The 13,567-nt window shown below is 42.9% G+C and overlaps 1 protein-coding gene across 1 annotated transcript in view; it reads left to right on the forward strand.

Annotated features, from left to right (window-relative positions):
- rsf1a (remodeling and spacing factor 1a) overlaps positions 1-13,567 on the forward strand; it is a 115,593-nt gene that overhangs the window by 90,940 nt on the left and 11,086 nt on the right. The window contains exons 13-14 of the mRNA XM_041198772.1: positions 3,633-3,840; positions 9,991-10,187. Of these exons, the coding sequence (XP_041054706.1) occupies positions 3,633-3,840; positions 9,991-10,187 (405 nt within the window). The remainder of the gene's footprint in view (positions 1-3,632; positions 3,841-9,990; positions 10,188-13,567) is intronic.

Here is a 13,567-nt window from a genome sequence, read left to right on the forward strand (position 1 = left end):
GGGCATTCCAGGAATTTGACCCAGCGATAGTGAAGGAACGGCAATATATTTCCAAGTCAAGATGGCGAGTGACTTGGAGGGAAACTTCCAGGTGGTGGTGTTCCCATCTGCCTGCTACCCTTGTCCTTCTAGATGGCAGTGGTCTTGGGTTTGGAAGGTGCTGTCTAAGGAGCCTTGGTGGAGTCCTGCAGTGCACCTTGTAGATAGTACACATTGCTGCAACTGTGCATCGGTGGTGCAGCAAGTGAATGTGGATGGAGTGCAAATCAAGCAGCTGCTTTGTCCTGGATGGTGTCAAGCTTCTTGTATTGCTGGAACTGCACTCATCCAGGCAAGTGGGGAGTATTTCATGTAGATGCTGGACAGGCTTTGGGGAGTCAGGAGGTGAGTTACTTGCTGCAGGATTCCTAGTCTCAGACCTGATAGCCGTTACAGAGAAAAGGCTGCAGGATGACATAAATTGGGACCTGAATATCGAAGGAAGGAGAGGAAGATAGGAAAAGATGGAGGGGTGGCTCTGTTAATAGTGGTATTAGCACATTAGAGAGGGATGACAAGTTTAGGAAACCAAGATGTAGAAGTGCTTTGGATTGAGATGAGAAATGATAAAGGCAAGAAGTCACTCGTGGAAGTAGTGTACAGGCCTCTTAATTGTAACTACACGGTAGGACAGAGTATGAAGGAAGACATAATGGGAGCTTGTCAGAAAAGTACAGCGAAAATCATGGGGGATTTTAATCTACCTATAGACTGGGAAAATCAGATGGGTGAAGGTAGCCTCAATGAGTTCATAGAATGTTTTTGGGATAGTTTCTTAGAACAGCACGTCCTGGAGCCAACCAGAGAGCAGGCTATACTAGACCTGGTATTGTGTAGTGGGATAGGATTAATTGATAATCTCATAGTGAAGGCACCCCTAGATAGCACCAATCATAATATAATTGAATTTTACATTCAGCTTGAGAGAGAGGAGAGTGGGTCCAAGGCTTGTATTTTAAACTTAAATAAGGACAATTATGAGGACATGAAAGAAGAGCTAATTAAAGTAAAATGAGGTTAAGGGATAGGTCAGTAGGGGTGCAGTGGCAGATATACAAAGGGATATTTCAGAGTATTTCAGAGTACACAGAATAGATACATTCCAACTAGAGAAAAGTTCCAAGGGTGGCCCCATCATCTGTGGTTAGTTAAAAATAGTTTTTAAAGTTAAAGAAAAAGCATATAATTGTGCAAATTTATGTGGCAGGTCAGAAGATTGGACATAATATAAAGAACAGCAAAGAATGACCAAGATTAATAAGGAGGGAAAAATTAGAGTACGAGAGAAAGATAGCTAGAAATATAAAAAAAGGATAGTAAGAGTTTCTATAGATATTTAAATAATAAAAGAGTTAACAAAGTGAGCGTTGGTCCCATAGAAGGTAAGTCTGGAGAATTAATAATGGAAAATAAGGAGATGGCAGATGGATTCAAAAGGTATTTTACATCAGTCTTCACTATAGAGCATAGTAGTAAAATCCTAAAAGTTGCTGTAAATCGAGAATTGGAAGTGAGGGAGGAACTCAGAAAAATTACAACCACCAGGTAAGTGGTACTTAGCAAATTGGAGCTGTGGGCGACAAATCCCTGGTCCTAATGGGCTTCATCCTATGGTCTTGAAAGAAATGGCTAGGGAGATAGTTGATGCTTTTAATTTTCCAAAATTCCCTAGATTCGTAGAAGGTTCCGTTCAATTGGAAAATAGCAAATGTAACTTCTTTATTCAAAAAGGGAGGGAGACAGAAAGCAGGAAACTACAGGTTAGTTAGCTTAACATCTGTCATAGGGAAAATGATAATTAAAGATGTTATGGCAGGGCATTTGGAAAAATTCAAGGTAACCAGGCAGAGTCGACAAGGTTTTGAGAGAGGGAAATCATGCTGAACCAATTTATTGGAAGGCCTTTGAAGGAGTCACATGTGCTTTGGATAAAGGGGAACTGGTGGGTGTATTGGTGTAGGGGATAACACATTGACATGGATAGAAGATTGGCTAGCTAACAGGAAGCAGAATAAAGGCATAAATGGGTCTTTTTCTGGTTGGCCGGATGTGTGCCACAGGATCAGTGCTGGGGCCTCAACTTTTTACAATTTATATAAATGACTTGGACGAAGGGACTGAAGGTATGGTTGCTAAATTTGCTGATGACACAAAGAAAGGTAGGAAAGTAAGTTGTGAAGAGGATACAAGGAGGCTACATAAGGATATAGACAAGTTAGGTGAGTGAGCAAAGACCTGGAAAGTGGAGTATAACATGGGAAGATGCGAAATTGTCCAGTTTGGGAGAAAGAATAAAAAATAAAGCATATTATTTAAATGGTGAGAAATTGCAGAGTTCTAAGATACAGAGGGATCTGGGTATCCTAGTGCATGAATCACAAAAGGTTAGTATGCAGGTACAAGAAGTAATTAGGAAAGCTAATAGAATGCTACTGTTTATTAAAAGGGAAATTGAATATAAAAGTAGGAGAGTTATGCTTCACAGGAAACTGATGAGACCACATCTGGAGTAATGTGTACAGTATTGGTCTCAGGTATACAAATAGTCATTTTTAGTACAGAACCTGAGTATTGCTGAAAAATATTTTGTTGAAGCTTTTCATCTTGCACTCATCAGGACAATCGCAAGATCACCAATGCTTTATATTGTATGAGAAGAGTGTGTTGATTGGTTGGTAAATGGACTCTGGTAGGAGGTGTTGCCCTGGAGAATGCACCAGTTAATGGTGACTGAGAGTTAACTGCCAAGCATTGTTTGAAATTTAAACCAGGCAGCTTGACTCTAGTCAAGGCATTACACTGAGCAAATGGCTGTCACTTATCTTGTTTAGCTGAAACAGGCAAATTGTGTGTACATGTTATTTCTATCCGCAAAGAACAGGGCCCTGTGTATTAATATATGTAACTTCCAGCACACGCAAATGTGACACACTGCGAGCCCAACTGATAAACTTAAATTGGTTGTCAGCGTAATTTTTAGCACAGTGAAGATTATTTAGCAAATGCTGTCCAATCACGGAATCACATTTAATGTTGGACACTTTTTGTTTTGAGTTTTGCAAGCGGAGGCTAGTTGGGTATGGTCTGTACCTTGCCCATTGCAAATAGCAGGAGGGACATGCTGTTTGATATGATCCGCCAGGCTTTGGGACATAGGGCCTACATACCTAGCATCACACTGGCACTGAAATTCATATACTACATTACTCATTTGTGTGATGGGCAGAATGTGTTTGTGGCTGCATAGTAGAAGCATGAAACAGCTAGGTGAAACCTCCCTTGATTTTCTGTTCCTCCCTACTAGCTTCAAACTTCAACTTAACTAACTGTGAAAATTTAACATCTCTTAATCCCTTCTGCTCTTTTCAACCTCAATGAACCTGTGGGCTTTGGCCCCTAGGGCTAAAGTATTTCCATTTTGAACAATTTAAAATCACTTTATTTCAATTCCCTTAATGGTAATTTGAATTTTGTACTTGTGATTTGTTGGAAGAAAATCTGTTGGAGTCACATAAGAAAGAACCAGCAATTCCTTGCTCCAAGTCATAGTATTTTTGACTCTATGCTTTTTGTCATGTATGCTATTCCAATAGGTGCTGGAAGAGGCAAAGACATGGCAAATATCACTGGCCAATCCCTGGGAAAAGACATCTCAACTATACTCGCAGGGTCGAAAGAGAGCAAGCGACCAACACGTGAAGCTGCCTGTAGACGCAAGAAAAGGCGAAGACTGAATGACCTTGATAGCGATAGCACACTTGAAGATGATGAGAGTGAGGAGGAGTTCAAAATAAGTGAAAGGTGAAGATGATTTAATTCTTTCTTTTTCTGCTCTTTACACCCTCGAATATAGAACCAATTGTCACTGGAAGTGGTTGGTGCACATAGCTTAGATGCTTTCAAAGGGAAGTTGGGTGGGTACATGAGAGAAAAGGGAATAGAAAGATGATGCTGAAAGGCTGAGTTGAAGAAGACAATGGGAAGTGGCTCATGTGGAATATAAACGCTACCACTGACTAGTTGCAGCAAATAACTGGTTTCTAAACTGTATATTCTATGTATTCCCCCATTCTACAGATTTTAGCCCCCTCTCCTTTGAAGGCAGCTCAACAAGCACCGGTAACACCTGGTGCATACTCCAATTGACTATTCTTCAGGCGCCGAACACCACTGGGAGTGCCATCTCCAAAAAGGATTGCGGCAGATCCAAGGAGAAGGCTCACCCTTCTTAGTCTCGACAACTTGGGTCGCGAAACAGATACAGCCTTGCCAGCATCGTTCGCGTCACCAGAATGAAAAGATTGTTCTCCTTAGAGCATTGAGGTTAAGGGAAGATTTAATAATGGTATTGAAAATTGCGATTGTCTTTGGTAGAGTACATAAGACAAAATTGTTTCCACTGGCAGGAGGATCAACAGCCGGAGGACAGATTTAAGATTTATTTTTATTCATTCACAGGATGTGGGCTTTGTTGGCTGGGCCAGCATTTATTGCCCATCCCTAGTAGCCCTTGAGAAGGTGATGGTGAGCTACCTTCTTGAACTGCTGCAGTCCACGTTGTGTAGGCGCACCCACAGTGCTGTTAGAGAGGGAGTTCCAGGATTTTGACCCAGTGACGGTGATATATTTCCAAGTCAGGATGGTGAGTTACTTGGCGGGGAACTTCCATGTGATGGTGTTCCCATCTATCTGCTGCCCTTGTCCTTCTAGATGGTCAAGGCTGTGGGTTTGGAATGTGCTGCCTAAGGAGCCTCGGTGAGTTTCTTCAATGCATTTTGTAGATGGCACACACTGCTGCCACTGTTCATCGGTGGTGGAGGGAGTGAATGTTTGTGGATGGGGTGCCAATCAAATGGTCTGCTTTTATCCTGGATTGTGTCAAGCTTCTTGAGTGTTGTTGGAGCTGCACTCATCCAGAAAAGTGGAGAGTGTTCCATCACACCCCTGACTTGTGCCTTGTAGATGCTGGACAGGCTTTGGGGAGTCAAGTGGTGAGTTACTCACCGCAGGATTCCTAGCTTCTGACTTGCTCTTGTAACCACAGTATTTATATGGCTAGTCCAGTTCAGTTTCTGGTCAATGGTAACCCCCCCCAGGATGTTGATAGTGGATGATCCAGCAATGGTAATGCCATTGAATGTCAAGGGGCGATGGTTAGATCCTCTCTTATTGGAGATGGTCATTGCCTGGCTTTTGTGTGGCATGAATGTTACTTGCCACTTGTCAGCCCAAGCCTGGATATTGTCCAGGCCTAGCTGCATTTCGACATGACTCCTCAGATCCACGAATAGTGCTGAACATTGTGCAATCATCAGCAAACATCTCAACTTCTGACCTTATGATGGGAAAGAAGGCCATTGATGAAGCAGCTGAAGATAGTTGGGCCGAGGACACTACCCTGAAGAATTTCTGCAGTGATGATCTGGAACTGAGATGACTGACCTCCAACAGCTATCTTCCTTTGTGCTAGATATGACTCCAACCAGCGGAGAGTTTTCCCCCTGATTCCCATTGACTCCAGTTTTGTGAGGGCTCCTTGATGCCACACTTGGTCAAATGTGGCCTTGATGTCAAGGAGAGTCACTCTCACGTCAACTCTGGAGCTCAGCTCTTTTGTCCATGTTTGAACCAAGGCTGTAATGAGGTCAGGAACTGAGTGGCCCTGGCGGAACCCGAACTGAGCGTCAGTGAGCAGACAATTGCTAAGCAAGTGCCGCTTGATAGCACTGTTAATGACCCCTTCAGTGATTTTACAGATGATCAAGAGTAGATTAATGGGGTGGTAATTGGCTGGGTTGGATTTGCCCTGCTTTTTGCGAGCAGGACATAGTTGAGCAATTTTACACTTGTGCTTGGTAATCCAGCGGAATGGAGTCTCTGGAGACGTGGGGGGATGCGAGCTGGGCTGTCACTGAGGCCATCCGAGTAAGAGCGACCTTTGGAGAGAATTCTAAGGCAAGATCTTCGAAGTTGAAGACTGGAATCCCTCATGAGAGAGGGACAGAACTTAAACAAGATTGGTTGACTCGGTGTTTACGGACGTCGGTTAGGTTGTTGAGAAGTCTACGGATTCTGTCTTGGACACATTTTCCATTTATTGTGCAGTGTGGTGTTTGACCACAGTTTTGCTGTTAATTCAAATGTACTTCATTTTTACCTGAATGTTAGAGCATAACATACATGTTGTAAACTGCTTTATGTTTCTGACTTTGTGCAGTAAAATTTAATTTTGGTATTTCAAAACCTGTGGAATTTTGTGGCTTTATTCTCTTAGTAAGTGTCTTGAATATTAAACATTGTCTAATTTAACCAAATCGTACCCAGAACTTGGAAATCTAGTCCAGGATCATAACTATTATTGTTAGACACTGTCCCATCCTGTCCCACTCTGCATGTCTTTACCCACAATGCTACACTGTTCTACTACCTCGACATTTCTCTTTAGATTTTTAATTCTGCCTTCGCCAGGAGGCTCCTCACACTCTGTTAGTTTAAAGTTCTATCCATAACCCTAGTTATATGATTGACCAGGATACTGAGGTCAGGAATTGAGTTGCCCTGGTGGAACCCAAACTGAGCATCAGTGAGCATGTTATTGTTAGGCAAGTGCAGCTTGATAGCACTGTTGATGACCCCTTCCATCACTTTTTACTGATCGTGGAGAGTAGACAGGTGGGACGGCTATTGACTGGTTTGGATTTGCCCTGCTTTTTGTGTACAGGACACACATGGGCAGTTTTCCACTTTGCCAGGTAAATGCCAGTGTTGCAGCTGTACTGGCACAACTTGGCTAGGGGTGCGGCTCGTTCTGGAGCACAACTCCAGCACCACTGCTTGAATGTTGTCAGGGTCCATAGTCTTTGAGTATCCAGTGCCTTCAGCAGTATCTTGATATCATGTGAAGTGAATCGAATTGGCTGAAGATTGGCACCTGTGATGCTGGAGACCTCCCTATCTGGGGATATTGTGGAGCCGCTGCCTTCAGTGAGTTATCCACCACCTTTCTCACAACTGGATGTGGCAGAACTGCAGAGCTTAGACCTGATCCATTGATTGTGGAATCACTTGGCTTTCTCTATCACTTGCTGCTTATGCCGTTTGGTATGCAAGTAGTCCTGTGTTGTAGCTTCACCAGGCTGACGTACCATTTTAGGTATGCCTGGTGCTGCTCCTGGCATGCCCTCCTGCACTCTTCATTGAACCAGAGTTGATCCTCTGGCTTGGTGGTAATGGTAGAGTGGGGATATGCCAGGCAATGAAGTTAGAGATTGTGATTGAGTACAGTGCTGCAGCTGCAGCTGACCCACAGCACCTCGTGGATGCCCAGCCTTGAGTTGCTAGATCTGTTCGAAATGTATCCCATTTAGCACAGTGGCAGTGCCACACAACACGATGGAGGGTATCCTCAATGTGAAGACGGGACTTTATCTCCACAAGATCTGTGCGGTGGTCACTCTTACCAATACTGTCAAGGACAGATGCATCTGTGGCAGGCAGGTTGGTGAGGATGAGTTCAAGTATGTTTTTCCCCCCTTGTTTCGCTCACCACCTGCCGCAGACCCAGTCTGGCAGCTATGTCCTTTAGGACTCGGTCAGTAGTGGGGCTACCAAGCCACTCTTAGTGATGGACATTGAAATCCCCCACCCAGAGTACATTCTGCACCTCTGCTACCCTCAGTGCTTCCTCCAAGTTGGTGTTCAACATGGAAGAGCACTGATTCATCAGCTGAGGGAGGGTGGTACGTGGTAATCAGCAGGAGGTTTCCTTGCTCCTGTTTGACCAGATGCCATGAGACTTCAATGGGACTGGAGTCCATTTTGAGGACTCCCAGGACAACTCCTTCCCAACTGTATACCACTGTGCCTCTGCTGGGTCTGTCCAACTGGTGGGACAGGACATAGCCAGGGATGTTGATTGTGGTGTCTGTGACATGACCTGTTAGCTATGATTCTGTGAATATGACTGTGTCAGGCTGTTGCTTGACTAGTCTGTGAGACAGCTCTCCCAGTTTTGGCAATTTTGTTAGTAAGGAGGACTTTGCAGGGTTGACAGCGCAGGGCTGGTGGTGTTGTTTCCTGTGCCTAGATTGATGCTGGGTGGTCTGTCCAGTTTCATTCCTTTTTATTGACTTTTTAGCAGTTTGTTACAACTGAGTGGCTTACTAGGCCTTTTCAGAGGGCAGTTAGAGTCAACCACATTACTGCAGATCTGGAGCCACATGTAGGCTACATCAGGTGAGGATGGCAGATGCCCTACCCTACAGGACATTAGTGGGTCCCTTGCTGTTTGTGGTGTATGTAAACGATTTAAACTTGAACGTAGGAGGGTTGATCAGTAAGTTCATGGATGACACGAAAATTGGTGGGGTGTTAAATAGTCAGGAGGATTATAGGGCTGACCAGTGACAAATGGAATTTAATCCTGATAAGTGTGAGGTGATGCACTTGGGCAGGACAAACAAGGCACGGGAATACACGATGAATGTGTATTCTGGGAAGTACCGAGGATCAGAGGGACCTTGATGTGCATGTCCACCAGTCCCTTAAGGTAGCGGGACAGGTAGATAAGGTGGTTAAGGCAGCGTATGGGATACTTTCCTTTGTTAGCCAAGGCTTAGAATATAAGAGCACAGAGGTTATGCTGGAACTGTATAAAAAACTGGTTAGGCCACAACTAGAGTAATTGCGTGCAGTCCTGGAATCTGCATTATAGGAAGTATGTGATTGCACTAGAGAGAATGCAGAGGAGATTTGCCAGGATGTTGCCTGGGCTGGAGAGCTTTAGTTATGAGGAGAGATTGGATAGACTGGGGTTATTTTCCTTGGAGCAGAGGAGAGACATGATTGAAGTGTATAAAATTATGAGGGGCATAGATAAGGTAGTTAGAAAAGAACTTTTCCCCTTGGTGGAGGGATCAATAACCAGGGGGCATAGATTTAAAGTAAGGAGCAGGAGGTTTAGAGGGGATGTGAGGAAGAATTTTTTCACACAGAGGGTGGTGGGAATCTGGAACTCACTGCCTGAAAGGGTGGTAGAGGCAGAAACCTTCATAACATTTAAGGAGTATTTGGATGTGCACTTGCGATGCCATTGCAACAAGGCTATGGGCTTAGTGCTGGAAAATAGGATTAGAATAGTTAGGTACTTGTTTGACCAGTGCAGACTCGATGGACCAAAGGGCCTTTTTCTGTGCTGTATACCTCTATGACTCTAGTGAACCAGATGGGTTTTTGTGCCATTTGACAGTGCTTTCAAGTTCGTCATTAGACATTTAATTCCAGATTTTTATTGAATTCAAATTCCACCATCTGCAGTGATCCCCAGAACATTACCCTGGGTCCCTGGATCACCAGGCCAGTGATAATACCATTACACTACTACCTCCCCCTAGGAGGGAAATAAGGAAGCACTTTTTCACACTGTAGTAAAAATCTAGAGTTCTCTTCTCCCAATTGTCCAACCATTGCTGCTATCAGGACTGAGATGATCGATGGGTAAAGGCTTTTCCAAGATATGTAAGTAAGGTGGGTTAATGGAGTTAAGGTACAGATTTGCCATAATCTAATTGAACTGCAGGGTGGGAACAAAGCGCTGAATGGTCTTCTCATGTTCTTATGTCAAGTTTCTCGCTTTGTGCTTTTGGGCCCAGAAATTGGATTGAAACTTCTGAAACCCATTTTACGTGGAACATGAAAAGGCCCCTCATCTCATGAATCTGGGTTTTGAACACAAAAATTTAGAAATAACTGGCCAGCATCTTTCTAATACGTCACCCAGTCTCAAAGCAAGTATTACGCTTGACAGCTAAAGTATAATTAGAAAAATAATGAAGCTTTATATCCGCGCACCAATTTAACTAATACAGCTAATAGCTTTCAAAGGAGCTTGTGTAGTAATCCAATGATAAAGCATAGTTAATGGCTCTCTTTTCAAAATATTTGCCCATTTAGCAGTGAAGAAGAATTTGAGATCTCTGACCGAGATAGTGAGGCAGAACCTGTCTCAAATGATGATGAGGGTTTTGAAGTACGTCGGCGAGGAAGGCACCGGAAGTACGTGGAGCCAATGAGGCGGAGTTGGCGGTTGAGGGGAAGACAAGTGAAAAGATATTCGGATGAGGATGAGGAGGATGAAGAAGAACATGGAGGTACAAAGTGTTTTATTGCGCCCCCCCACCCTCCCAATTTCCCCCTCTGCTATCCTGAAGATGCTGAGTTTGTGTTCCACTGTTATCAGCATGTGTGAGTCTAGATTTTACAAAGAAAAGAATTGCATCTGTACAGCACCTTTCACAATCTTAGACATCCCAATATGTTTAAGGCCAGTGGTGGTGCCTGAACTCCAACCCCATTTCAGATCCACCAGCTAGTATCAAACTTAAAGAAAAAGCGCAAAGATGGGTGGCAGGTCAGAAGATTGGACAGCATATAAAGAACAGCGAAGAATGACAAAGATTAATAAGGAGGGAAAAATAAGAGTACAAGAGAAAGATAGCTAGAAATATATGGGCGGATAGTACGAGTTTCTATAGATATTTAAATAAAAAAGAGTTAACAAAGTGAGTGTTGGTCCTCTAGAAAGTGAGTCTGGGGAATTAATACTGGAAAGTAAGGAGATGGCAGATGAACTGAAGAGGTATTTTGCATTGGTTTTCACTAGAGAAGATATGAATAACATCCCAGAAATAGCTGTAAATCAGGAAATGGAAGAGAGGAGGAACTCAGGAAAATTACAATCACCAGGGAAGTGGTATTGAGCAAATTGTTGGGGCTGCGGGCTGACAAACCCCCCGATCCTGATGGACTTCATCCCAGGGTCTTGAAAAAAAGTGGCTAGTGAGACAGTTAATGTGTTGGTTTTAATTTTCCAAAATTCCCTAGATTCTGGGAAGGTTCCAGTAGTTTGGAAAATAGCAAATGTAATTCCTTCATTCAAAGAGGGAGGGAGCCAGAATACAGGAAACTACAGGTCAGTTAGCTTAACGTCTGTCACAGGGAAAATGTTAGAAGCTATTATTAAAGATGTTGTAGCAGGGCACTTAAAGTTTAAGGCAATCAGGCAGAGTCAACATGGTTTTGTGAAAGGGACGTCATGTTTAGCCAATTTGAAGGAGTCACATGTGCTGTGGATAAAGGAGTAACCGGTGGATGTACTGTACTTGGATTTTCAGAAGGCATTTGATAAGGTGCCACATCAAAGACTCTTATTTTCTGAAATACAAAGCTCATTGTGCAGGGGGTAATATATTGGTATGGATAGAAGATTATCTAGCCAATAGGAAACAGAGGGTAGTCATAAATGGATCTTTTTCTGGCTGACAGGATGTAATGAGTGCTGTGCCATAGGGATCAGTACTGGGGCCTCAAACCTTTTACAATTTATATAAATGACTTGGTTGTTAAATTTGCTGATGACAAAGATAGGTAGGAAAGTCAGTTGTGAAGAGGAAGTAAGGAAGCTACAAATAGATAGGTTAAGTGAGTGGGCAAAGACCTGGCAAATGGAGTATAATGTGGGCAAATGTGAAATCGTTCATTTTGGCAGGAAGAATAAAAAAGCTTATTATCTAAATGATGAGAGATTGCAGAGCTCAGATTCAGAGGGATCAGGGTGTCCTAGTGCATGAATCACAAAAGGCTAGTATGCAGGTAGAGCAAGTAATTAATTAGAGAGCTAATAGAATGTTATCATTTATTGCGAGGGGAATTGAATATGAAAGTTGGGAGGTTATGCTTCAGTTGTACAGGGCACTGGTGAGGCCATATCTGGAGTAATGTGTACAGTATTGGTCTCTTTACTGAAAGAAAGATGTAAATCCATTAGCAGTTCGGAGAAGGTGTACTGGGGTAATACCAGGAATGTGCAGGTTGTCTTATGAGGAAAGTTGGACAGATTAGGCCTGTATCCGCTGGAGTTTAGAAGAGTAAGAGATGACTTAATTGAAACAAAAGATTCTGAGGCATCTTGAAAGGGTGGATGTGGAAAGAGGGATGAGGAGAAATTTTCTTTCAGGGTCATGAGCCTTTGGAACACTCTGCCTCAAAGGGCAGTGGAAGCAGAACTAGATCGATCCTTGATCAACAGGGGGGTGGAAGGTTTTCAGGGGATAGGTGGGAGGTTACAATCAGATCAGCCATGATCTTATTGAATGGTGGAGCAGGCTTGAAGGGCCGAGTGACCTACTCCTCCTAGTTTGCATGTACTTACAGACTGAGGGTGTTTAGTGTCTTAAGGTTTGGTAGAAACTTTATAAGCATTTACATTTCTGGGCTCTTGTGTCTGGTTTGTATACTGTGAAAAACACTGTTGTAAGAAAAGGTTTTACATCTAAAAACAAAAGCTCGTAATAAGTTAACATTAAGCTCTGGTTATGGAAAATTAGGTCCCAATACATTTCCGTTGAGGTGTTTGCTTCATTACTCCCAAGTGATACGACTTTGGTAGGTCCCTTGAATCGTGATGCTGTTGTATTTCTGGGAACCATTCCTAGGGACAAAGCTTGAAATAGTGTTGACATGGTTGTGACTCTCATGTTTTCAGTTTACGGTCCATCTCATGACCTAAATGAGAAAACTGGATTAAAAACTAAGGTGGGTGGGTGGGCAGAGGGTGGTGATGAAATTATTGGATTCGCAAAAACTTGTATTTATATAATTCCCTTGGTGTAGTAAAAAGCACTTGAAAGAGTGCTATCAAACAAGGTTTGATACCAAGCCACATAACTAGTAAATAGGACAGATGATTGAAAGCTTGGTGAAATTTGGCAATAAGTAATTCCCATATGAAACCCAAGAGACTGGGACAGGGCAGGGGGATATCAGTGATCAGGCAAGTTTGTTTCAAAAGAGTCAGTGAATAGGGCACTCATATCTGAGGCTGTGGTCCCCACAAAAACAGATAATCCAGGCCAATATTCCAGTGTAGTACAGTCATCTTTCAGATGAGATGTTAAACCAAGGGACTGTGTGCCCCCTTGGGTGAATGTAAATAAAAAAAAAAAATCCCGAGGCCAGTATTTTGAAACGCAAGAGAGTTTTTGGCGTTCTGGACCGTGATTATTCCTCAATCAAAATCACTAAAAACTGATTCGTCTAATCATTATCTCATTACTGTTTTGGGGAGCTTGTGAGCACAAATGGGCTGCCTCATTTCCTACATTACAAAGATTACTGCCTCTTCAAAACGTACTTCATTGGACCTAAAACACTTTGAAATGTCCAAAGATCATGAAAGGTGCTATATATAAATGTAAGTCTGTTCTTTCTTTCATCTGATCAAGCTTCCAAACACACCCTAAGAGGCAGTTTGCACCATTTGGAACGTCGGTGGGTATGGTCCATCTCTAGTCTGGTGTGAAATCCCTTTTGCTATCTGATGAATCCTTCGGACCTTTTTAAAACTTAGAAGTTTTAAAACTTCTTAGAACTTAAAACTTAGAACTTAAAACTTAGAAATGCGTACAATTTCAGAACCCAAACAGAAGCGTGGGACCTTTCCCAACATCAAAATTTTACCCGCTGACGATCG

The sequence above is a fragment of the Carcharodon carcharias genome, chromosome 11, assembly GCF_017639515.1.
Source record: "Carcharodon carcharias isolate sCarCar2 chromosome 11, sCarCar2.pri, whole genome shotgun sequence".
NCBI classification, from domain to species: Eukaryota; Metazoa; Chordata; class Chondrichthyes; order Lamniformes; family Lamnidae; genus Carcharodon; species Carcharodon carcharias.